At 36.4% G+C, this 26,690-nt stretch overlaps 1 protein-coding gene across 4 annotated transcripts in view; it reads left to right on the top strand.

Moving 5' to 3' along the window:
- ZNHIT6 (zinc finger HIT-type containing 6) overlaps positions 1–26,690 on the top strand; it is a 116,516-nt gene that overhangs the window by 28,965 nt on the left and 60,861 nt on the right. For 2 of the 4 annotated variants that reach the window (XR_009213696.1, XR_009213695.1), the window contains exons 9-10: positions 16,436–16,560; positions 20,297–20,426. The exons of 1 other annotated variant lie outside the window; for it this stretch is intronic. Coding sequence is in view for 1 of the 3 variants with exons in the window: in XM_032155465.2 (XP_032011356.1) it covers positions 16,436–16,560; positions 20,297–20,337 (166 nt within the window). In the remaining 2 variants the exon portion in view is untranslated. Of the gene's footprint in view, positions 1–16,435; positions 16,561–20,296; positions 25,068–26,690 lie in introns of those variants that run through there. One more of the 4 variants, XM_032155465.2, reaches the window with a different exon arrangement.

Consider the following 26,690-nt stretch of genomic DNA (forward strand, 5'->3'; position numbering starts at 1 on the left):
TATGTTCAGTTGGAGTCTGTGTGTCACAGTTTGGTAATTCTTGCAATATTTCAAACGTTTTCATTAGCACTGTATCTGTTATGGTGACCTGTGATACAGTAGTAACACTTTAATGTTACTAGTGTAATTGCTTTGAGTGCACCACAATATAAGGTGGCAGCCTTAAATGTGTGTGTTCTGACTGCTCTACCAACCACTCATTCACCCATCTCTCTCTCTCTCCTCAGGCCTCCCTATTCCTTGAGACACAATAATATTGAAATTAGGCCAATTAATAACCACACAATGGCCTGTGAGTGTTCAAGTGAAAGGAAGAGTCACATCTCTCACTTTAAATCAAAAGCGGAATGATTAAGCTTAGTGAGGAAGGCATGTTGAAAGCCGAGACAGGTTGAAAGCTAGGCCTCTCCTGCTAGTTGGTCAAGTCGTGATTACAAAGGAAAAATTCTTGAAGGAAATTAAAAGTGCTACTCCGGTGAACACAAAAATGATAAAAAAGTAAAACAGTTTTTTTTTTTTTTTTGAGACGGAGTTTCACTCTTGTTGTCCAAGCTGGAGTGCAATGGCATGATCTCGGTTCACCGCAACCTCTGCCTCCCAGGTTCAAGCGATTCTTCTGCCTCAGTCTCTTGAGTAGCTGGGATTACAGGCATGCGCCACCATGCCTGGCTAATTTTGTGTTTTTAGTAGAGAGGGGTTTCTCCATGTTGGTCAGGCTGGTCTCAAACTCCCGACCTCAGGTGATCCACCTGCCTCAGCCTCCCAAAGTGCTGGGATTACAGGCATGAGCCACCGCGCTTGGCCAGTAAAACAGTCTTATTGCTGATACGGAGAAAGTTTTAGTGGTCTGGATAGAAGATCAAACCAGCCCGAACATTCCCTTAAGCCAAAGCCTAATCCAGAGCTAGGCCCTAACTCTCAGCTCTGTGAAGGCTGAGAGAGGTGAGGGAGCTGCAGAAGAAAAGTTTGAAGCTAGCAGAGGTTGGTTCATGGGGTTTATGGAAAGAAGCCATCTCTATAACCTGTGGGTTATGTGTGGGGTGAAGCAGCAAATGGTGATGTAGAAGCCACAGCAGGTTATCCAGAAGATCTAGCTAAGATAACTGATGAAGGTGGCTACACTAAACAGATTTTTCAATGTAGACAAAATAGCCTTATATTGAAAGAAGATGGCATGTAGGACTTAGCTAGAGAGGGGAAGTAAATGCCTGCCATAAAAGCTTCAAGGGATGGACTGACCCTCTTGTTAGGGGTTAATGCAGCTGGGGACTTAAAAGTTGAAGCCAGTGATCATTTACCATTCCAGAGATCCTAGGGCCCTTAAGAATTATGCTAAATCTATTCTGCCTGTGCTCTGTAAATGGAACAACAAAGCCTGGATGACAGCACATCTGTTTATGGCATGGTTTACTGAATATTTTAAGTCTACTGCTCAGAAAAAAAAGTGTTTTCAAAATATTGCTGCTTATTGATAACTTTGATCCTCTTTGGGACTCTAAAGAAGGAAAGTTGTAACATTAGAGTGAGGACCTTAAAGGAAAATGAAGCACAGAGGAGTTGAATGCCTATAGCTAGGTCATGTGAGTTTCATTTAAGCATACTTCTTTGACGTATTTTTTGTTTAGATTCATCCCATTTGGCTCTTTGTTAAAATAAGTCTTAATGTTTTGACTTGTAGCTTTCTGAGTTGTGGTCTCTGGGTATCCTGATTCCTTTCTATGCAATGGCATGAGAGCAGTTTCCTTAACTGCTCCCTTTTGGGGCACAACATCTTACGGGTATTACTGCTGCTCTTCTCAAAAACCGTGGTACGCTAGGACAAGCTGAGATTTCCATCCACTTTGGCTCTTCATGGACGTATAGTACACATTTCCAACTTGAAAAATAACTGTTGTCTGGGCCCAAGCAGTGTGTCCTATACTATAAACTTTAAAATACTCAGTATCCCCTATTTATCTTTTATTACCAAGAATTCTGATTTCTTTGAATTTTGGAAGAAGAGGCTATTTTGTCAGTGTCAAGTTTGACTGGCTTAGGTGAGTGGACACATTGGCCCTCAGAGGTATTCTTTTAGTAGGCTTGTGAGACTAAAGCCATGGTCTCATGGCTTAAAACATGAGTAACATTTAAATGAACTAATTAGATAAAATATGGCATATGGCAAGAAAGGAACTGAATTTAGAAGATGAAACAGATCATAAAAGAATTATGTAATGATTGACTAGAGGTAAATTCCAAGGAAACAATGTAAATTATTTTGTTTAAACATGAATTACGTGGAATTGACTTTAGGATTCTACTAAACAAAACTGACCTTTTTAATCCCCAAAGTGAAGGAAATAGTAGATTAATAAAGTAAAAAGTAAGTGGTGTTGACTATAAGGAATACCTAGAATAGACTGATTTGATACTAAACCTGAGCCTAGCTGGGTGCCTGTGGCTCATGCCTGTAATCCCAGCACTTTGGGAGGCTGAGGCAGGCAGATTGCTTGAGCTCAGGAGTTTGAGACAAGCCTGAGCAACGTAGCAGGACCTCGTCTCCGAAAAAAAAAAAAAAAAAAAAGATAAACCTGAGCCAGTCTGAGGAACATGAAGGGACTTTCACTCTACCTTATCTGTGGAGAAAGCTCATCTTCCAAATTCCCCCATTTTTGCTATTGACTTGAACTAAGTGATATATGAAAATACTACCAAAGCAAAGGAAGAGGGAAAAGGTTATGTCCCAGGTCCAGTTAAAAAATTGCCATTCTGTTTAGTGTTGAGTAGTGATGGCATCATTTGACAGCAATAATAATGCGAGAAATTCCTGTTGAGGTAGCTTTCTTCTTGAAGGTGGACCTAAATTGGTATAGGATATCTTTATATTTCTGATTATTAGGTCAGCCACAAAGCATAGTTATGCTAATTTCTAAAGAACCTCAATTTTATAAGTATTTTGTAGTCATAAATAATGAAGTTAAAAAGTATAGAGATATATTTAGGCATAGATTTTTATTTTTTATCAGATTTTTAAAACGTAATGTTCTCTGTATATCATACTCATGAATGGACTAAGATGAGCATTTACATTTGATTGTTACATCCTTGAAGGAAAGTACATTACAGTTACATCCTTAAAGGAAAGTACATTCAGAGAACATCTAAGGAAAATTATTATAGGTTATAAATGTTAAGCTCTAATTTAAGATAAGCATTCTAAATAGAGCCATTTTATTATTTCCTGAAAAGTGCTTAGAAATCAGAAACATGTAGTTTCTTTGTGACTGTTTAATTCTACATTTATAGCATTACAGTAACTTCAGAGTAAAGTCTTTTTACCAAATACTCGATGTTGCCAGTTTCCATTGGTTTTATTTTCCGTTCTTCGAAGGTATATAGCAATTGTCTCATGATATAGATATATCTGGTCAGCTAGAGCATGCTTAAATTTTTTCCAGGTTTTAGCTTTGCCATACGTGGCTTAGTTTTTAAATTGCGATCATAGAATTTATGTCTAATCTAAGGAATTCGCTATTGATCTGGGAGTTTTCTTTCCAGAATACATAGGGTCTGAATTTATCTCTTAGAAAAGCTATTATAGCTTTTTAAATAAATTCATTTATTCATTCAGCAAACAGTGAGTACGCCAAAGTCCAGGTACTGTTCTAAACATTGAGGCTATGGCAGTAAAGAAGAGTGTTCCTGCCCCTGTGGAGAAGATCATTCATGTAAGATGCCTGTGTTAGTAAAGCCATTCTTACCCTTTGCCGCATTATTTCTTACCAACTTTTCTATTCTCAGAAAGTAAATGAGTGGTTTTGGACTAGAAAAGCCTACGTTGCTAAATGTCAGGCACTATCAGAGGGCAGCTGTGTACTACTGCCCACTTAAGTTATTACTGACTAAATAATTTATAAAACAACCGACTTTGTCTATTCAATTACAGTTTTCCAAATCTATTAAATATTAAGCCTAGATTTTACTTTTATTTTATGGAACTATTTACCAGAAAGAAATTTAGATACATTTTGTTTTTTCCGTTTACTTTGCTGCTTTGATACTTGTAAATCTTTATGGGTTTCTTTTTGTGATTTAAGCAGTTATAGGATGATTCTTTCCAAATTTATTCAAAAAAACCCATTAAGTACATTTAATCTTCTAGGCATATAAATAAAAATTGGGGTTTATACAAGAATGAATAAAATACAGTTCTGTTGTAGTAGGGAAAACAGACAATTGTATACATCATAAGACACCTATGTCTAAGTCTTAAAAGCGATGTGGAAGGTAGCAGGTATCCTCATGTCATCAGAAGGCTTTGTTGTGGAAGTGATGTTTGATTTTTATTAAAGGTGAATGGCCTATGACTAGGGGAGGGTACAGAGGGCCTTAAGAAGTGCAAGCGTGTGGTATGTCGTAAATAAGGCAAGTAAGTGATTTGAGGAGGTTGGAGTGTATAGATGTATGCAGAGCAGTATTTTTAAAACTGTTTTTAAAAAGTTAAGGTTGAAGAGTTAGTTCAAGACCCAATACTAACGCTGTTTGGATCTTCTCATTGGCAGTAGAAAACTGTAAAAATCTAGCAAAAAAAAAAAAAAAACAGTAAGACTTGGTGATCAAGTTGGCTATAGGGAGCAATAAATAGGAATCAAAGGTGACTGCGGTTTCTGGCATGATTGCTGTTTACAGAGAGATGAAAAAGTAAGGTCTGGAGAGGCTAAGAGCATGTTGAGTTTCATGTAGAGGTGGCATCATTTTCAGGAACACTACTTTCAAAAAGAATGACCTTACTCTACTAATTATTAGGATATCTTCAGAGTGAAATTGTATGCTAGTAAAAAATAGTAATATTATCCTTCCAGAATACATAATCTGTGGTGTGTAGACCTTACTTTACTTTATGAGGTTCTAGACTAGACTTTTTAGACCGAAAGTTTCACCATTACAAATAGTACCTTTATTATAATAAATAAAAGTTTATTGTCACTGCTTCCTAAGCCTAACCCAAATCATGAGAACTTCCAGAATAACCTTTTTGCTCTTACGCAAAAATGTACATCAGAGATTTGCTATAAAGTAAAAATTGTGTTTTTAATTTGATACATACCTTGGAAAGTTACTAAGCCTGTTTTCCCATCTAAAAGTGGGAATCAGAACAGAAATGATACTGCATCGTTGTAAAGATTAATTTGAGTTAATACTTGTCAGCTACTTAATACAGTGCCTGGCACCCAGAAAATCTCTCCTGTGTATTATTCAAGTATTTTGAGTTTCAACTAGAACATCATGCTGAAATGATTCAATGAATGTAAAAGGTGTTTAAGTTCCACATGTCTGGTAGTAGTTAACTGTATCATATATTACTTTTTTTTGTTTATTTGTTTAACAGCTTCTGCTAACCAAATTCATTTTGAAAAAAAAAAAAATTTTTTTTAAGAGACAGGGTCTTACTCTGTTGCCCAGGCTAGAATGCAGTAGCACAAGCATAGCCTCACTGCAGCCTTGAACTCCTGAATCTTCCTGCTTCAGCCTCCTGCATAGCTGAGGCTCTAGGCATGCATCAGCCGTATAATTTCTTATACTTCTGGGATATACTTCAAATGTAATATTAGCTATACATTCCCAACAGGCCACTCATCACTAAACACAAGGGAGCAGATAACCAGTCGTGTTTGTTAACATTTCTTTTGACCTAATTGGATATTGGAAGAATATGAGATTTCAGGAACTTAAGGTATTGTCAACTTATTTCTGTAGAAATTACTCCCAAATCTAGATACAGTTTTAACCTTTCTCCCAACCTCCAAATCTTGGTTTCCAGCTATCTTCATTTACACATCTCATTAAATCTTAAGCTCAACATGTCTAGATTTCATTACACTGCATCTATTTCTTCCTGATGTCTGTGTTTCAAATTTAACGGACTGACTGTTCCTGGTATCGAGTAAGCAGTCAACAAATGTTTGTACACATTTTCTATTACTGGTACTGTTGTTCTAGTAAGCCAGGCGTAAGACCTTGCAGCTCAGCATCTTCAACTACTTCTTGACTTCTACCTTGCCACCTTACCTTGCATAATTGACATCCACAATGCGTCTTCCATTTGTCCTTTCTTCTCCATTCCTTTTAGGTAGACTATTAGTTACCAGTGTCTGCAACAGAGTTCATTTCCTTCCCCCAAACTGGATATAATTTCCGTATCTTTAGAACCTTAAAAGTGTTTTGCATTTCTCATAGGTTTCTATAAATTTGACTTATAACTTAAATCACATGATGATTAACTCTCTTTTGAAGACAGTGGTTGCCATAGGCATCTTCATTTTTATATTTCCTGCAGAGTTGTGTTAGTGACTTTTCCACAGTAAGTGTTCAGTCTTAATTTTTAAATAAGTGTGCTAATTCATTAAAATATGTATATATATATATATGTATGCCTGCTGTATGCTAGGTATTGATGCCACGTTAGTACCCTTAAGCAGGGCTTGGGCAACTTTTCCTATAAATGGCCAGATAGTAAATATTTTCCAGCTTTGTGGGCCATTTAGTCATAATTAGTCAATTCTACCATTGTAGCACATAAGCAACTATAGACCACTTAAATGAATGGACATGACTAGAATATGATCCAGTAAAATTTTATTTACAAAAACAGATAGTGGGCTGGATTTGGCTTCCTGGCTGTAGTTTGCCGATCCCTGCTCTAAAGGGTTTTTTTATTGATTTACATGATATCTGTATATCATGTAAACAGTTGGGGGCTTCGATTCTCAACATGTGAAATGAGAGAGAGAGAGAGACAAGATTGTAACAAGGGCCCAGTATAATTTAAAAGTTACTTCAGAAAGTGTAGTACCTGCTCAGAGGTCATGCTTTTTGATACATGAACCTGACCTAAAGTATCAGTTAAGATTGATCAGGTCTGTATTTTTCATTTATTCAGTTAACTTTCATTGAGCCCCTTCCATGTGCTAGCCCAGTGCTAATACCTAGGGATATATAGACATCTACAAGATTAGCCCTCAAAGAGCTCATAGTCTAGGTGGGAAGAATGATATGTGATAAATACTGCAAAAGATAGATACTTAAAATACAAGGCATAAAAGTTGCCCAGTGGGCCGGGCGTGGTGGCTCACGCTTGTAATCCCAGCACTTTGGGAGGCCAAGGCGGGCGGATCATGAGGTCAGGAGATCGAGACCACGATGAAACCCCGTCTCTACTAAAAATACAAAAAATTAGCCGGGCATGATGGCGGGCACCTGTAGTCCCAGCTACTCGGAGAGGCTGAGACAGGAGAATGGCGTGAACCCGGGAGGCGGAGCTTGGCAGTGAGCCGAGATTGCGCCACTGCACTCCAGCCTGGGCGACAGAGCGAGACTCCGTCTCAAAAAAAAAAAAAGAGTTGCCCAGTGGAGGGCATGGGCATCTTTGCATGGACACTCCAGACTTAATCATTTCTTGATGTAAAGACAAACCATTGCCTTCACTTTGCTTCCAGAATTTTTCATGTAAAGCCAAGAATTTAGATTTAAACCCAAGCCCAGGTTAAAGTATTACCTAAGCTTTGATTTCATGGATATCACAAAAATTTTTACTGTTCATGAGCATATTATCCTGTTGTACTTGCACAGAGCCTATTAGTTGTTTCCTCCTGTGCTGGTTTTAGTTAATAATTTTGGAATGCTTTTTGTTTGAAAAGGAACCAGCAAAAGTATGAGCTATTTCTCTTGGATGATTTTATTTCCATGCTGAGAGGATGTTTTTAAATTTTAAAAACTAAGGCTATTTTACCTTCCTTGGAACTTTATGGATCTTTAATTTAAAATATTTTAAAATCGTTTTCAGTGAAGTGAAGAGGTAAAGCTGAAGCTCAGCTAGTTGGCACAGTTCGGTGAGTGTTTACCGGACAGATATAAACTCAACTATTGAGGTCTCAGTAGCTTTGAACCTGAGAACGTTAGTTTGAGAGGCTGTATTTGAAGTGATCCAAAGTGATGTGATGGTCAAATTCTTGGCAGATTGCAAGCCTACGATTTCTATAGTGATAATCTCACTTCAAATATATTCTATTTTGATTCTTGGTTAAGGGAATTATGTGAAATATAAAATGTGAGTTTTCTCTAAAAACAAGTGATATTTTAACATAATGTTAATCTACTAAACTTACCCATCCTAGTTACGTTATAGAATATTTTGTGGCCAATTTAAATGTTAGGCACCAAAACTGAGTTCTATGTGTATTCCGATACCCATTCTCTGCTCAGTACTTTAAACATATCCGCTGTCTACCCAGTTCCGTAGACCTAGCTCTATCCTCCTATCTTTACCTTACACATATACTTTCTTCCTGGAAAGTCTTTGTCCTTTCACCCCTAGTAAAAGTATTCCCAGTGCCAAGAACAGTGTCTGGAACGTGGTAGACTCTCAGTAAATATTTGTTAAATGAGGAATGAATGAACAAGCACACAATTGAGTGAAAGAAATCACAAAATTGGCTTTATAGTCCCAACTCTGCATTTTCTTGAGAGACCCTGAGTAAGATATTTAACTTCTCAGGGCTTCAGTATACTTAACTGGAAGACAAAAAAGACTGGGTTGTAAGATCCTGCCAACTCTAAAATAATACCATTCTATAATGTAGTTAATTCATGGACTATTGAACTCTAAGCAAAAGTTTCTCTGAGGAACCTAATCGTATTTTGCAAGGTAATATGCATCCTGATAAAGACTGAAGATGTAAGAGTCTGTACTGATGAGACACTTGCATTCACTTTTAGCTTCAAAGGAAATGTATGTTTTGTTAGCAAGATTAAGACTAAAGATTAAGATTTAAAATCCCTACATTAATTAGAGGGGAGAAAAGTGCATGGAGGAGAAAGAATTTTAAGAAACAAATAATTAACAATACTGTATTGTATACTTGAAATTTGCTAAGAGGGTACATTTTAAGTGTTCTTATCACAAAAAAGAAAAAAAATGCTATGTAAGGTGATGGATATGTTAATTAGCTTGATTATGATATCATTTCACAACATATACATACATCAAAATATCAAGTTGAGGCCGGCACAGTGGCTCACACCTGTTGTAATCCCAACACTTTGGGAGGCTGAGGCAGGAGGATCATTTGAGCCCAGGAGTTTGAGACCAGCCTGGGCAACATAGGGAGACCCTGTCTCTACAAAAAAAAAATAAAAATCAAATTGTATACCTTAAATATATATAATTCCTATTTGTCAATTATACCTCAATAAAATTAAGCAAAAGAAGAATACGAACCAATTAAGGAGAGGTGTTAGCTAGGGTTGGGAACTGAAGTACCTAGATAGTGAAGGCCCTGTGCAGCCTGCAAGAACAAAGAACATTTGGATGTTGGTGCTGAACAAGAGAGGTTTGGGAGGCTGAGGCAGGCAGATCACCTGAGGTCAGGAGTTTGAGACCAGCCTGGCCAACATAGTGAAACCTGTCTCTACTAAAAATACAAACATTAGCCGGGTGTGGCAGAACACACCTGTAGTCCCAGCTACTCGAGAGGCTGAGGCAGGAGAATCACTTGAACCCGGGAGGCAGAGATTGCAGTGAGCTGAGATCACGCCACTGGACTCCAGCCTGGGTGACAGAACGAGACTCTGTCTCAAAATAAAACAAAACAACAACAGAACAAGAGAGAATATTTACTGAGGATCTACTTAGCTTTACTTTTTTTTTTTTTTTAACTTTTAGGTTCAGGGGTACATGTACAGATTTGTCATATAGGTAAAATCATGTCACAAGGGTTTGTTGTACAGATTATTTTGTCACCGAGGTACTAAGCTTAGTACCCAGTAGTTATTCTTCCTGCTCCTTTCCCTCCTCCCACCCTCCACCTTCACCTAGTTCCTAGTTCTTTGTGTACATGAGTTCTCATCATTTAGTTCCCACTTATAAGTGAGAACATGTGGTATTTGGTTTTCTGTCCTGCGTTAGTTTGCTAAAGATAATGCATCAAGATTCAGGAGAATGGCAAGCCCCAATCCAAGGAAACTAAGAATCACAGTAAAACAGTACAGGAGCTGACAGACAAAATAGCCAATATAAAAATGAACCTAACAGATCTGACAAAGCTGAAAAATACACTTCAAGAATTTCACAGTGCAATCACTAGTATTAACAGCAGACTAGACCAAGCTGAGGAAAGAATCTCAGAAATTGAAGATGGGTTCTCTGAAATAAAGCAGACAAAAATAAAGAAAAAGGAATGAAAGGAATGAACAAAATCTGAGAAATATGGGATTATGTAAAGAGGCCAAATCTACGAATCATTGGCATCCCTGAAAGGGACAGGGAGAAAGCAAACAACTTGGAAAACACATTTCAAGATATCGTCCATGAAGACTTCCCCATCCTTGCTAGATAGGTCAACAGTCAAATTCAGGAAATTCAGAGACCCCCTGCAATATTCTCCACAAGAAGATCATCCCTAAGACACATAATCATCAGATTTTCCAAGGTCAAAATGAAAGAAAGAATGAAATGAAAAGCAGCTAGAGAGAAGGGGCAGGTCACCTACAGAGTGGCTACAGAGATGGGTCACCTTCATCAGGCTAACAGCAGAAACCCTTTACAAGCCAGAGAGTTTGGGGGCCTATATTCAACATCGTTAAAGAAAAAAATCTTCAACCAGGAATTTCATTTCCAGCTAAACTAAGTTTCTTAAGCAAAGGAGAAATAAGATTCTTTTCAGATAAGCAAATGTTGAGGGAGTTTGTTACCACCAGACCTGCCTTACAAGAGATCTTGAAAAGAGTACTAACTATAGAAAGGAAAAACCATTACTAGCCAGTGTCACTTTACATTTCTATCATGATACTTGTGCCAATGAATGCAATAGCTGTTTATTTGTCTGCCTCCCCCCATAAAGTGTAAGGTTTATTTCTATGAACTTCCATTACCTAGCAGACTACCTGTGCATAGTAGACACTAAGTAAATATTTGAGGAATCAGTTGAAGAATAAATGCCAGGCTAATGCTTATAACATTTTCACATGCATTAATTCTAATAAAGTATGTACTATGTCTTCTCTACTTTACCTGATTAGGAATCTTAGGCTCTGAAAAATTGACTTACCCAAAGAAACTAAGTTTGTACAGTTTATAAGGCTAGGATTTGGACTGAAACCTGTTTGTCAAGAGTTCAGTTCGTGCTTTTTCTACTAACTAGTCTCTGTCTCTGTCATAAATCATAAATATAATTCCTGATAAGTATGTCATTTCCTTGCTAGGAGTGCCAAATTACTTTTGGAGTATAAAATCTTATTACTGACGCTAGCTTAGCAAGTTACACTTTGGAAACATTTTCACCTGTTATATTATAGTCCTTACAAACTAACCCATGAGTAGGTATCTTTCCTACCATTATATTGATGAGCAAAACTGAGTCTCCTTGTGGAGTCATAGCTCATAAGGACCAGTGATAAGACTGGAACTCAAGTCTTGTGGATTTAAAAGTAATTGAATTTACCAGCGAAAATCAGAAAAGATTTCAGAGAAATAATATCTAGAACAAGTCAGAGCCTTGTAAGCCCCTCTTTAAAACAGGTTTTAAAATATATAGTTGGCCATTTTATTTAACCACATCCATAATTTAAATATCGTGGTTAGAATAGGATAATTTACCAAATGCAGTTCTGAACTGGTGAGCTTTCTGAATTAAGGCATAGGTCTGTACTACACAATTCATGATCTACTCTCCATGTCAAGCAGGTATTGTCCTCATTCACGTGGATATATAAAAATCCCAAAACAAAGTGCATCAAACCACTAATTTAACTACTGTGATTTTTAAAATATGAAAAGTAAGAGAGATCGGGTGAGAAAAAGATTAACTTTGACAAAATCCTTTTCTGTATGACTTGAATATTATGAGTTGCAAAAATTGTTACACAGAAGTATTTTGGAGAAATTTTAAATAATACCTTTTAAAGTTTAAATAAAAGAAGAATCAAAACTTTTTTGGAATAGTTTAGTTGAACTTTTACTCTAGAAACCTAGATTGAGAAATAAATACAACTGTGAAAAAATATAGGTTAAGTATCAAAAATTGTAGAAATTTAGAGCTGAAGGGGGATCTTGGCAATCACCTAATTCAATAATCTTATTTTAGTGGAAAAATACTGTGACCTAGGGCCTGCTACTAGATTGCTAAATTTGGAGAAATTCAAACTTAGTTTTGGTATTTTTTAGCAGGTGAAAGGGATGATGATCCATGGAGTGTCAGTGATCAGATGGGACATAAAGTGGTTTGTGATTTCCTTTCTTTAAAAACTTGTCTTTTGGGGTTATGGCGAGTTTTTTTTTAAAAAGCACGCTAATTTGCTAATAAAGTACAGAGAAATAAGTTCAAGAGCTTGGCCTGTTTCTCTGAAAGTTAGTGACAGAGTCAAGATTAAAAGCACACCCTTGATTATCATGACAACTTTTATTTATATAATGTCACTGTAACACCTGTTTGGCCCACTGAGCCATTCTGCTCTCATAATGCCCCCATGAGGCTGCCCAGAGCAGGGTCAGCCAGTGAGCCTGTGAGGGTGAGCAAGTGAAATAACAAGAGGAAATGTCTAAGAAGGGTCCCAGAGGGCAAGAGAAAAGACAAATGTTAGTATCTTAATTCCTCCAAACCTAAGTAGTTTGTCTTATGGTAGCAGAGACATTATGCTAATGGAAATACCAGAGTTTGTGAAAATTTCAAAAAGATAAAGCTGTCCCTTAGGATTCAGTAGCTTAATGGCTTGCAAGGAGCTAAACCTAAATGTTTTAGGCAGTGCAAAGCTAGGCTCTTAAAACTTGCCTCAAGATAATGGAAACAGAAACATTCAAAGTACCTTTATCTTCTTGGAAGTAAATGTGACAATAAAATAATGATTTGAAGGTCATACAGGAAGTTGTAAGGCTACATTTAAAATGCAAAATGCACATAAAGGCAGTATGTTCACTGCTAATGAAATCCAGTGACTTTGTCCTGAACTAAAATTTCTATAGGAAAGTGTTATTTTTGGTAAATAAAAATATAAAACAAACACATGTGCTTAGGGCTTAAATAAATGAGTGAGCAGTTTCTGTGTTTTATCATTTAGCCCTCACAGTAACTCTCTGAAGTGATACTGTCATTATCCCCATTTTCAAGCATGGAAACTGAGGATTAAATAACTTAAGTAACTTGTCCAGGATCACAGACCAGTGAATGATGGAGCCGGAACTTTAACTCAGCATTAAACTCCAAACCCAAACAACCAATAAAAGTTATTGCTTCATTTAACTAAATTCCAAGCCCATAAACTGTTAACTCCATATGTGTCTGATAGGCTTTCTTTATGAACAGTTTACAAAATTTACTTTTAAATTACTGATAAATATTAATGGTAGATTAAGAGTAACCACTTGTAGTAGAAAAGTCTAAGAAATTCAGAATTTCAGCTAAAAGATTATTTAGTGAAATCTGAACGCTTCATTTAACAGGTTGGAAAGCTGTGGCCCAGAAGCTTACTGACACTCAATAGCATATTGCTGATTAGAAGTTTGCAACATTTTAGGCTAAACACTAAATAAAATCCACTGATTCTAATCAAAACCACACAACATACCAGATTTTCATTGCATAAAATATTTTTAAAATTATTTATTAGTTGACAAGCCTCTTATAAATCTTTGCATCCTTAGTGCTTTGCAAGTGCCTGCTTAGCATGTAAAACAGGAACCAAGTTTTTTTAAGTATAATCATGACAGTTTCAGGATCCAAATAAGTATAATCATTACAGTTTTAGGATCCAAAGCATGTTTAACTTGTTGCATAGTAATTTTTATGTACCTCTGAACATTCCTCTGCTAGGAACATATTTTATATCAGCAATAATTTTAGGCTCTGATTCCCATGTGGCCTTCAAAGAACTCTTTTTGTTGCTTCTTGGTTTCAGCTTTGGAAATCTAGAGAAACCCAATTAAGATTTAATATTACAAAAAGAAATAAGATACCTAAAACATTAAATATACACTGAAAATTATTTACCAAAAACTGAAACAAGTAAAAAAAGTTCCCTTATTTGAAAAATGCCTTTCTATTAGAAGCCTTATGATTTAGCTAAAATGCACAGAAGATAAGTTATTGCAAGTGCTTGTAGGATGCCACTTGAAAAGTTCCTGTTTGAGAGTCCAGGTCTTATTTCCTCCCAAGAAAAATTTAGTTATCCTCATTTTATATTTTACTTTGTAAGTTAATCTTATACTTGGGTATCTGATACAATCTCATTTTTCTTTGTTATATAATTGCTACTAACTTTAAAAAAAAAAAAACACTGCTTATTTCAAAGAGAAATAATGTTTAAAAGATGTGAAGCATTTAATCCTTGAATGCTGGAAACACTTTTAAAGTATTGTAAGCACATCTGTATTACATTACACACAGGGAAAAGAATGTATGAATTCTATGATCTGTGGGCACTAAGGTGGCTGGTTTAGAAAAACAGTATTTTGCATTTCAAGTTTCTTTTCAACATAAAGAATATTCTGCAATTTTAAAATGAATAATTCCAGGCTGGGGTGTGTGGTCAGGGAAGCATAAGTAAAGTTTTGGTTTTACAGTTGTTCTCTAACTTTAGTAAGCTTGGCTCTGCATTTTCTTAAGCACTTTTATATTTTTCCTGATTTGAAAACAATTGCATGAGGCAAACCCAGAACATGGAGGAATCACTACATCACATTTCTTAATAAGTGTCCTGCATGTCTTAGTCAGCTATGATTATGGTGCAGATAATTTTTTACTAATTAAGAAATACCAAAGTTTGTGAATGATTTGCTCCTAAAATTACAGCAAATTTAAATATATCCCAATGATAACCTCACTCTTGATCACTTGTGTTCCAGTGTGCTTTTTTGAGTGGAGATAAAAGGATGGAGTTACAGCCGTTAGGCTGGATCTCATGAGATATGTGTTTTGCATGTGAATATCACCCGTCATTGGTAGAGATGAGTAAAAATGCTGGAGAACTTCTGCACTAGACTGGTTGACATGTTCTCAGCTTTTTCTTCTTTAACAAGAAATGACATTAACTCGCCAACATCTTCTCATATGTACCCGCTAGTGAGCTAGCTAGAATTCCACCCCTTTCACTCCCACCCCAGAAAGCAAGCAAGAATGAATGTTCTGGGGATGCATTTTCAGTCACCTCAAACTTATTTTTTTAAAGTAATGATTTGAGAATTTCATACTTTAATGACCATTAGCATCTAATTACCTGTGACACATTTGGCAGCTATGTCATGATAAACTCTGTATTTCTTAAATTTTATATGGCAATATAAATTTCTGGAAACCAGTTATAATTTGAATAATTGACTTTTTTACAAAAGCCAATTTTGTAACCAGTTATTTTATTGCCATGTTACTAGAAATTGTCATAAGGTGATTGGTTGTCTTTAAGGCTCAAAATAAATATATTTGAGGAATTCAAATAGTTAGCTCATCATTCTTTTATTCAAGAAAAATAACAACATAAATATTATTATTTTTTTATTTTTTTATTTTTTTGAGGCAGAGTTTCACCCTTCTTGCCCAGGCTGGAGTGCAATGGCGCGATCTCGGCTTACTGCAACCTCCGCCTCCTGGATTCAAGCTATTCTCCCACCTCAGCCTCCCGAGTAGCTGTGATTACAGGCATGCACCACCAAGCCCAGCTATTTTTGTATTTTTAGTAGAGATGGGGTTTCTCCATGTTGGTCAGGCTGGTCTCAAATTCCCAACCTCAGGTGATCCACCCACCTTGACCTCCCAAAGTGCTGGGATTACAGGTGTGAGCCACCATGCCTTGCCGACATAAATATTATATAAAAGTCTTTAACTATTTCTTGGTATGAAAATTGGTAACTTGTAGGCTGGTCGTGGTGGCTCATGCCTGTAATCCCAGCACTTTGGGAGGCCAAAGCAGGCAGATTACGAGGTCAGGAGATTGAGACCATCCTAGCTAACACTGTGAAACCCTGTCTCTACTAAAAACACAAAAAAAATTAGCCGGGCGTGGTGGCACGCACCTATAGTCCCAGCTACTCGGGAGGCTGAGGCAGGAGAATCACTTGAACCTGGGAGATGGAGGTTGCAGTGAGCCGAGATTGTGCCACTGCACTCCAGCCTGGGCAACAAAACGAGACTCCATATCAAAAAAAGAAGAAGAAAATTGGTAACTTGTTCTAGAGCTTTCCTAATGTCAGAATATTTGATTTTTTAAATTTAGTTTTAGAACCTCTATAATAATACTCTTGTACCTGCCTTTCTTAGAAGGTATTAAACTTACTATGCTGTAAGGAAGTAACCACTGAATTGTCATCACCTTTAAAAAATTTTTAATGTAAAATACTCACATATTTATCTATTAGTAATTTTGAATATTAAGAGTGTTTCCTGGTTTTTTGTTTTTGTTTTTTATTAATAAGATATTATGAACTAGATCCTTATAAAAGTCTCCTAGACAATTTGAGGAACAAAGTGATCATTGAGTATCCAACATTACATGTGGTATTGAAAGGATCCAATAATGACATGAAAGTTCTTCACCAAGGTAAGTGTAAATTTGTTTCTGTAATGCTTAGAATAGCTTTAGAGAAACCAAAGCAAAATATGTCCACCCTTATTTCTTTATATGTGTTTTCCCACTATATTTACACACTTACAGGATCTACTCTATAGCTACAGTTAATGTGAAGAACCAGGTAAATGCAATGCTGCTACTCTTCTGTTTCTAAGAGCATATAATCTTATAAAACCAATTTTAAGTGAATAAATCAAATTGAATGGCTATAAAAGGACTTTTTTTTAGCATGGGGTTCTATGTATTTTTTGTCTTTTTTTAAGCTAATAGTCTTTAAGTAACTGTCCATGATCACATACATTTACTCCATAGTTAAGACCTTAGACATTTCTAAAATGAGGGATTACAAAACATTTTTAGTTGACAATGAAAATGTTGAATGGTTAAAAAAAAAAAAAAGCCTAGTATCCTACCTTATAGAAGGAGATAATGTTGCAAGGAACATTATATTTAAAAATTTGGCAGCATTTAGAATAAGCTAATGCCATTGCCTTTACCCTTTATCTCCTTTTCTAAACCCACTGGTTTTATTTTTCTCTGATTTTGTGATATAGGGAAGTACCAGAACTGGAAAAAAGTATACATAAAAGTTTAGTACATAAAATGACTCATCTATATTTGTAACTACTGATTAAAGTAAACTAACTGTGTTTCTGAATGCAAGATTTTAGAGGATGAGTAAAATTTAGTGACTACCTTTAAGAAGTGAGGAAGATTACCCCCTTAATCCAAAACTATTACATAGCACTTTCAACGAAAAGAATTACAGATACAGGCCAGGTTTTGTTGTAACAAACTCCAGAGGAGCACAGAATCTTTGTCTTGGATTGATAGTATTTTTTAAGTAGTATTTGAAATGGGTGGTTTAAGTTTTATTGTTATACCAGCATTACAGGCTGTGAGATGCAGTGACTTATATTGTAAGGTATCCTCTGTTGTGCAAAGTGTTTTTTCTTTGCAAAAATTAATAGAAAAAAAAATTATTTTTCAAAGTGGCCAAAATTGTATCAGTACTACAACTTGAAACCAGATTTTAGTTAGCAAACATGATGTTTCTAATAATAAATTATAGGCCTCTAAATCTTATTTTTATTCTTGACATTAATATTTTTCACAATTTGAGAATATTTTTTTCTCAGAATAAATGAGGAATGTTAGTTTTAAATGGCCAGTTTCACTTTGTTTAAGGTTTGTATTATGTTGCTTTTTTCTTAACAAATTCACACAGTGCTCTCTCAAATGTTGGTTTTGGGAAAAGTTGTTTAGTAATGTAGGTTAGTAGCTAGGGCAAACATCATCTGTATAAATAAACAGCACACACAGCTCTCCTTTCACCTTGTTTAGGAATGTACATTCAAGTAAGGCTTCCTGTAATGAAGCAATAAGAAAAGACTACTTTACTAGCATACTGGGAGCCTTATTGAGTAAAATTTGCTATTTTTCTGGTGGATATATGATGTTTGACTTATTTACAGGAACACAAATGACTCATACTTTTAGTACAGAGGATTATTTAGAACTGTGTTAGCAAAGAACTGAAAGTATCTGACAGGATTTTAAAACCATACCAGTTTTGTCACATCATAAGTACACACACCTTAAAAGTAATGTCCAGGTCTTGCTGTACATGCATTTCTTTCTGTAAGTACTTCAAGTTGTCTGTTTCTTTATACATTCTCACAGCATCAGATATTTTGCAGGGTGATCCCTTGATGAGGGAAGGGGATTATGTAAGAAGAGGGCATTTTCTTTGGAAAGCCTTGAAATCCCTTCCCTCTCTGGAGGTAAAAAAAAGTTGGATTTTGATCCTGAGTTCATAGTACAAGTTGTCTCTTTCCTAATTTGAGGGTACATGTGTTTCTGGTCTGGGATTCAGTAGTTCCCACACCTGATGGTTGTTCTAATATTTGTTATGATTGTAGATTGCCATAATTTTTTGAGTCTGCCTATATTAATCAGCAGTAGCCAAGATTTTGTTTGTTTGTTGCTTTTCAGTAATGGAAAAGGTTAACTGGAAAAGATTGAGCTATTTAGATAGTCCACTAGATTGGAGATGCTAAGTGCTGATTACCTACCTTATATCAATCCAGTGGGAAGTGCTCAGAATGGTGTAACTTGCTTCACAAGCTGTTGTTAGACTAGCAGATTTAGATGAGAGAGAGAAGCATGCTGCATTCAATCTAAGGAAAAAAGAATGGAACCCTATTCAAAGAAGAAAACTGGGCACCTTCAATAGGCAAAGAAAGGGGAAAATGTCCCCATACTGCTACAACTCTCTATTAATTTAGAAATGTTAGCAAAATAAACTTTTTGATGTTCTAGTATAACTCAAGATTAGAAAATGCCTCAGCCTTTAGAGAAGGAATCCAACCCAAAATTGATTACTGGAATTAGCGAAAATACCTGGCATAGCAGCTACTCATATATCAGTCTCTTAATGGGCCAGTAAATCTTTCATCCATTCTCCGTCGCTCACCTTTCCTCATTCTTCCTTACTTCTCTTTCTTTTCCTTTTGCAGGGAGAGAGAGAGGAGGATTTTTGGCACTGGAACACACATGTAAAACTTATTATACAATAGGTGCTAAAATAGAGTTTGCCTGAAGTTCAGAGACAGCCAGAGAAGGAAAAAAACTTATAATATCATGGAGGCACTGGATGGACTGCTAAAGTTCATAAAATTTCACAAAGATTGGGATGATATCTTGGATGGAACTTATTTCAGTGCCTTACTCTTAGAAAGGGCTCAGTAAACACTATTGTGGTTGCTGGTACAATCTGAAGTCTAGGTACAACAGCAAACCCCAGAGAACTTGTCAGTTGGAATATGAGACAGTTCCAGGTAGTGTGCTTCTAGCATCAGCTTTTATAAGCTGTGGGCCCTTGAGCATTTGCTCTGCCTCTCTGAGCTTTATTTTTCTTATCTACTCAATGGAGATAACAGCTATAAGCCTCAAAATAACCTATATTTTACCATGACAATTTTTAAAGAGTTACTACCTATTATTTCCTTTTAGCTTCACAAGACCATGAAATAGAACACTTACTCCGGTACCCATTTTGCAGATTTAGGGAAAAGACACTAAAAGGCAGAATGATGTGCAGTTACATTGATTCAGCAAACATACTCTAAATTGTGAGGATAGATACAGAGAAGAAAGGTTGAGTTTCTGTCCTCCAGGAACTCTCAGTTTAGTGAGTGAGTCATAGTTAGTCTTGCTTGCTCTAAGCAAGCAGGGGTGTCAGAGGAGCTCCATTTCTACTCCTTCCCTGTGAAAGGAAGGAGATGGCGATTAGCTAGTCTTCTCTCACTCCACATTCACTCAACATATACTGACCCTCAATTAAGTTTAAAAAAAAATCATGGAAAAAATTTATTCCAACCACAAGTGGCTAGCCAGGATAATAGTGATCTATTCAGTGACATGAATATGGGTCATAACCACATTGTGAAGTGACCATTCCCAAGTCTTCCGCAGACTCAGGAAGGATGTTACCTCACAAAGTATAATTGCCACTTTCAGACATCATTTCTCTATTTATTGTGGCCAGAATTGTATATCCTAGCTGCCTGGGACATGACGCGATTTGTGTGTCCCTGTGAGCAGTGCTTTTGCTGTACTTCAGAAGGAGGGAGAGAAGAGGGACAGAGCAAGCTAAACAGAAAAGTATAAACACTTGACTGTATGTTTACTTATTTTTTTCTAGTGAAAAGTGAATCTACCAAGAACCTTGGCAATGAAAATTGAGCATTTCAGCATTTTTTCTGGAAGAAGAAAGTGAAAACTTCCAGGCAACTGCAGCAGACTCTGCATTGATGGGCTCTTGGCTGATTGGGGTATTGTCAATGGGTGATTGGAATTTTTTCTTTGTATGAAAAATAAGCTTAACTCTTTTAAAAAATATATTTTATAGCCTCTTGAATTAATTGACTTGGAAGACCCCTTTATTCATATTAAGAACTCTCCTTTGCACTTGATCAGCATAGTACTTATTAGGCCCTGGCTTTTTTTTTTTTTTTTAATTATTATACTTTAGGTTTTAGGGTACATGTGCACAATGTGCAGGTTTGTTACATACGTATCCATGTGCCATGTTGTTTTGCTGCACCCATTAACTCGTCATTTAGCATTAGGTATATCTCCTAATGCTGTCCCTCCCCCCTCCCCCCACCCCACAATAGTCCCCAGAGTGTGATGTTCCCCTTCCTGTGTCCATGAGTTCTCATTGTTCAGTTCCCACCTATGAGTGAGAACATGCGGTGTTTGGTTTTTTGTCCTTGCGAGAAGTTTACTGAGAATGATGGTTTCCAGCTTCATCCTTGTCGCTACAAAGGACATGAACTCATCATTTTTTGTGGCTGCATAGTATTCCATGGTGTATATATGCCACATTTTCTTAATCCAGTCTATCGTTGTTGGACATTTGGGTTGGTTCCAAGTCTTTGCTATTGTGAATAGTGCCAAGTAAACATACGTGTGCATGTGTCTTTATAGCAGCATGATTTATAGTCCTTTGGGTATATACCCAGTAATGGGATGGCTGGGTCAAATGGTATTTCTAGTTCTAGATCCCTGAGGAATCGCCACACTGACTTCCACAATGGTTGAACTAGTTTACAGTCCCACCAACAGTGTAAAAGTGTTCCTATTTCTCCACGTCCTCTCCAGCACCTGTTGTTTCCTGACTTTTTAATGATGGCCATTCTAACTGGTGTGAGATGGTATCTCACTGTGGTTTTGATTTGCATTTCTCTGATGGCCAGTGATGATGAGCATTTTTTCATATGTTTTTCGGCTGCATAAATGTCTTCTTTTGAGAAGTGTCTGTTCATGTCCTTTGCCCACTTTTTGATGGGGTTGTTTGTTTTTTTCTTGTAAATTTGTTTGAGTTCATTGTAGATTCTGGATATTAGCCCTTTGTCAGATGAGTAGGTTGCAAAAATTTTCTCCCATTCTGTAGGTTGTCTGTTCACTCTGATGGTAGTTTCTTTTGCTGTGCAGAAGCTCTTTAGTTTAATTAGATCCCATTTGTCAATTTTGGCTTTTGTTGCCATTGCCTTTGGTGTTTTAGACATGAAGTCCTTGCCCATGCCTATGTCCTGAATGGTATTGCCTAGGTTTTCTTGTAGGATTTTAATGGTTTTAGGTCTAACATTTAAGTCTTTAATCCATCTTGAATTAATTTTTGTATAAGGTGTAAGGAAGGGATCCAGTTTTAGCTTTCTACATATGGCTAGCCAGTTTTCCCAGCACCATTTATTAAATAGGGAATCCTTTCCCCATTTCTTGTTTTTGTCAGGTTTGTCAAAGATCAGATAGTTGTAGATATGCGGCATTATTTCTGAGGGCTCTGTTCTGTTCCATTGATCTATGTCTCTGTTGTGGTACCAGTACCATGCTGTTTTGGTTACTGTAGCTTTATAGTATAGTTTGAAGTCAGGTAGCATGATGCCTCCAGCTTTGTTCTTTTGGCTTAGGATTGACTTGGCAATGCGGGCTCTTTTTTGGTTGGCCCTGGCTTTTTAATATGCTTAATTGCTTAATTCCATAAACTGAAAAACTTTTTTTTTTTTTTTTTTTGAGATGGGGTCTTGGAGTGCAAGTGGTATGAGCATAGCTTTCTCAAATTCCTGGCCTCGAATGGTCCTCCCACTGCAGCCTCCCAACAGGCTTGTACCACCACATTCAGCTAATTTTTGTTTTGTTTTGTTTTGTTTTGTTTTGGTAGAGACAGGGTTTTGCTCTTTTGCCCAGGCTGGTCTCAAATTTGTGGCCTCAAGCAATCCTTCCACCTCAGACTCCAAAGCATTGGGATTACAGACATCATCCACCACACCTGGCCTTGAAAACTTTTTTATTTGTTAATTTCATGCGTGACCAAACCCAGGGATCACCCATGTCAATCACAAAGTTGGCATTCCCTTTAGTAGAACCTCACTAAACAGAAAGTCTGTACAACGCACTGTCTAGCCACAGGAAAACTAATCCTCTATCAGTTGCCCTTTCTTCTTTGGAGTTTATGTGTAACTTACCCTTGTGAGACAAGTTTTCTAATTGAGAAACTCCTAGTACAATGTCTTGTACTAGAAGCCTGGATAAATACTATTAACTACTATTTCTTATATTCACTTCAGAAAACCAGTGGCTCCACATTGTTTGAGCCATTAGTGATAACAAATTTGGATGTACTTATTCAACTCTTATGAATTCTGTGCCTTTCATCACATTCCTAGTCCACTCTCATCATTGCTGCAGAAGGGTGTTGTGATGACCAGTTTTATAATGTGTTTTGAAATGTCTAGCAATAACTTAAAGAAAAAAAACTGGGAAATCTTCAACATGTTATGGGAACATATATGTATGTATTAATGTATATACATGGCTTATACGTTATGGCAGCTCTGTATACAGTTTGATCTCACATACTGAAAAAAAATTCTTAATTTTATTGGAGTTTATACCACTATGAAACTGCAATATGACTGTAAGAGAGTAAAAAGATTGTTACATCTGTATTGTATGTATGTACTTAATGGTTAAAAAGCAATGATAAAACCGGACATTAATGAAATTGATTTTTAGTTACAGTTGGAATAAGTTTTTTACCAAAAAGAAACCAGAGACGTTAGTTAAGGAGACTTAAAAAGATTTGTAATATGAAAAGATAATGAGAAGATGAGCAAAAGATAAATTTGTGGGACACAAGTATAACTTGGGGTAGAAATTGGAGAAGAGAATCAGAAAACAATAATGCCAGAAAGACCCTTGGTATAAAAGTACTAATGGAATGTGATTCATAGAAAGTTCATAGAAAATGAGTCCTTGCAACTTGAGAAACATACATACATATATATTTATAATCTCTAAAGCAACATCAGGAATCTTCTAATATATGATAAAGAATTTGTGTAGAATTATGTTGTTCACAGTATTATTGGAGAAACAAATAAGATTTCAAGGAATTCATTTATAATCAAAAGTGAAATGTGTCTTCTTGAAACCAGCAAGAAATAGATGAATTGAGTGAAACGTGTTGTTATTAGGAAAAGTGGGATAAAGTATGCAAAAAGAACATGCGATCTGAATATGATCTGAATATCAGGATGGATAGGAATTTTTTGACAGTGAAATCTGTTATGATGTAGTCTCATTTCCAAGAAAAGTCTTGAGTTCCATCCCTTCTGAATTTAAATTGAAAACTGGACAAAAAACAAACTATCCTGTACTTTTACTGCTCAGGAGGAAAAAAAAGAAATCTACATCATCTAATGCATCTTTGCCATCTTTATTTTCTAGAATTCTATTAGACTTTTCAATTATAGGCTATTAGGAAAGAATATAACTCTTAGAATTCCCCTAAATATAATTATCAACTCATTTGATTAATATGCACATTTATTCCCATAAGATTTACAATACACGTGTGTTTTAGTGAATTACCAATGGCTTGGAGAGAATGAAATTGGAATAATTAACTGAAAACCCTAGATGTTTGTAGCATTGAGACCCAATGTCTTTTTGGAGGCCCTCTCCATGTTAGCTTATTGACAAATTCTGGTGTGTAAACAAACTCCTTGACCCATGTTAAGTTCAGCATCCTGCATTTTGTTCATGAATCACATTTTAAAAGGAGAAAAGCTCCACTTGGTTTTCTTTATTTTTTTAAACAGTGATTTCAAAGAGAAGATAGGCCTTTCATAATTGCTAATTATACATATAGGATTAATAGTCATAAATTATAGTAAATAAAACTTGTACCTATTCCTGTTATAAATATGAATTGGCTAGGCACAGTGGCTCACGCCTGTAATCCCAGCACTTTGGGAGGCTGAGGCGGGCGGATCACAAGGTCAGGTGTTTGAGACTAGCCTGGCCAACATGGCAAAACCCTGTGTCTACTAAAAATATAAAAATTAGCCAGGCGTGGTGGCAGGCACCTGTAATTCCAGCTACTCAGGAAGCTGGGGCATGAGAATCACTTGAACCCTGGTGGCAGAGCTTGCAGTGAGCTGAGATTGTGCCACTGCACTCCTGGGCACTGCCTGGGTGACAGAATGAGACTCTGCCTCAAAAAAAAAAAAAGAGTGAGTTATTAAAAATAGATATTTCAGATTCCAAAATGTAGTTGATCCAGTTTGTTTCCCTGTAGCAAGTAGTGGGATTCAGGTTTCATGACATACAATAAAATGTTAATCACATAACTATAATGCCAACAATTTTCTTTATACGTTTTTGTTTAATTAGGTTGACATATACTTTGTGTTATACCTTATTTCATGTTACTAAATTTTACATAAAGATGCTGGTCTGTTTTTATTTAATCATATACTGTTATGGTTTGAATATAGTTTGTTCCTACCAAAACTCATGTTGAAATTAGATTCCCCATGTGCTAGTGTTGGGAGGTAGAGCCTAATGGAAGGTGTTTGGGTCATGGGAGCAGATAGATCCCACATGAATAAACTAATGCCCTCCTACTGGGGTGAGTGAGTTCTCATTCTTGCTGTCGTGGGAATGGATTAGTTCTCACAAGAAAGGGTTACTAAAGAGTCTGGCTTTCTTGATTTTCTCCTTTTTGCCTCCTCCCTTCCCATGTGATCTCTTTGCACATGCCTACTCCCCTTTCACTTTGTACCAAGAGTGGAAGCAACATGAGACCCTAACCAGATACAGCTGCCCAATCTTGAGCCTTCCAGCCACCAGAATCATGAGCCAAATAAAACTCTTTTTAAAAATAAGTTACCCAGTCTTAGATATTCTATTATAGCAACACAAAATGGACTAAGCTGTACTTTATTGCATTAAAATGTGTTGTTTATTTGCATGTGACAAAAACTCAAAATAGTGTCAGCATGAAGGGCAGTTCATTGGTTTATATACAGGGAAGTCCAGGCAATGACTGCGTCCTGGGTCCTGGGTCGAAAGCACTCATCTTGCCATCCTACACACTTGGCTCTGATTATTTTCTTTTTTATGGATTGGTTTTCTCTTCAGATTTTCCCTTTGGGGATATTCTGTATGGGATGAGGAGCAGTGAGGTGAGAGGATGGTGGATAACAGCAATTGACATTTTCAGCTTACCTTAGCATAACAAGGCTGAAAGCTTTTATAAAGCAAGCTATGTAAAATTTTGGAGAAGTACTTTTATTTTGCCCAGATTGGATCACATTCCGTTCCTGAGCTAATCAAGAGAGGAATTCACCCAAAGGAGGGGGAAATTTTTAGAAGAAAGCCAGAATGTAGGGAACAGGTGAGGAAAGGTAGTTACTGGGGATACGAAAGTAACACATTCATTGCACCCTATTTGAATTTGAGTAGCAAGAAGTTTCTGATTTGTACTAACAGGAGGAGTAAAGTTCAGATTTAATCTGCAAGTCTTCATTGTTTTTAACTACAAATTTTAATTTCTGCTTGTTATTGCTACTTTGAGTTGCCATTATAGGTTTTTGGATTTTTTTTTAATGCCATCCGTTTTTATTTGACATCATGTTGTTGCTAGTTTGAGCAGATGCACGTAGCATATGTTTCCATTACCAATTTGAAAATTTTTCCCAGTGGCATCAGCATTTGAGAAATACTGATTTTGAAATTAGAGTACTAGGGGAAAATGCTTCAAAAATGAAGACTACTTAAATAAAAATTGGCTTTAAATAAACCTTTGGGGATCTGTACTTAACTAAAAAGTATTTTCTTTAAACTTTAGTCTTTGAAAACTAAAACTAAAATGTGTGTGCATGTGTTCATTAAAATGACCTATAACATGAACATTTTCCATACTGGAGTGTGATGTGCTGTACTCATTTTGAACTTTAGAACCAAATGCATCCTTTAGCATTTGATGAGCTACTATATAATTCTATTTCCAGTTTTATTTTCTTGCCAAATAAAGTACCAAAGCTCAGCCTGACATTTGGTAACCCCTGACTTGGTCCCAACCTAATTTTACAGCTTGCTTACTCTCTCACTCACTCTCCTTTTCAAACTGCTTCAGTCACATAAAACATCAAGGACTGATTTCATTCTGCATGTGGGTATACAGTTTTCCCAGCATCATTTATTGAAGAGATTATTTTTTCCTCATTATGTCTTGGTAGCCTTGT

This window comes from Hylobates moloch, unplaced genomic scaffold, assembly GCF_009828535.3.
Source record: "Hylobates moloch isolate HMO894 unplaced genomic scaffold, HMol_V3 SCAFFOLD_5, whole genome shotgun sequence".
Lineage (NCBI taxonomy): Eukaryota > Metazoa > Chordata > Mammalia > Primates > Hylobatidae > Hylobates > Hylobates moloch.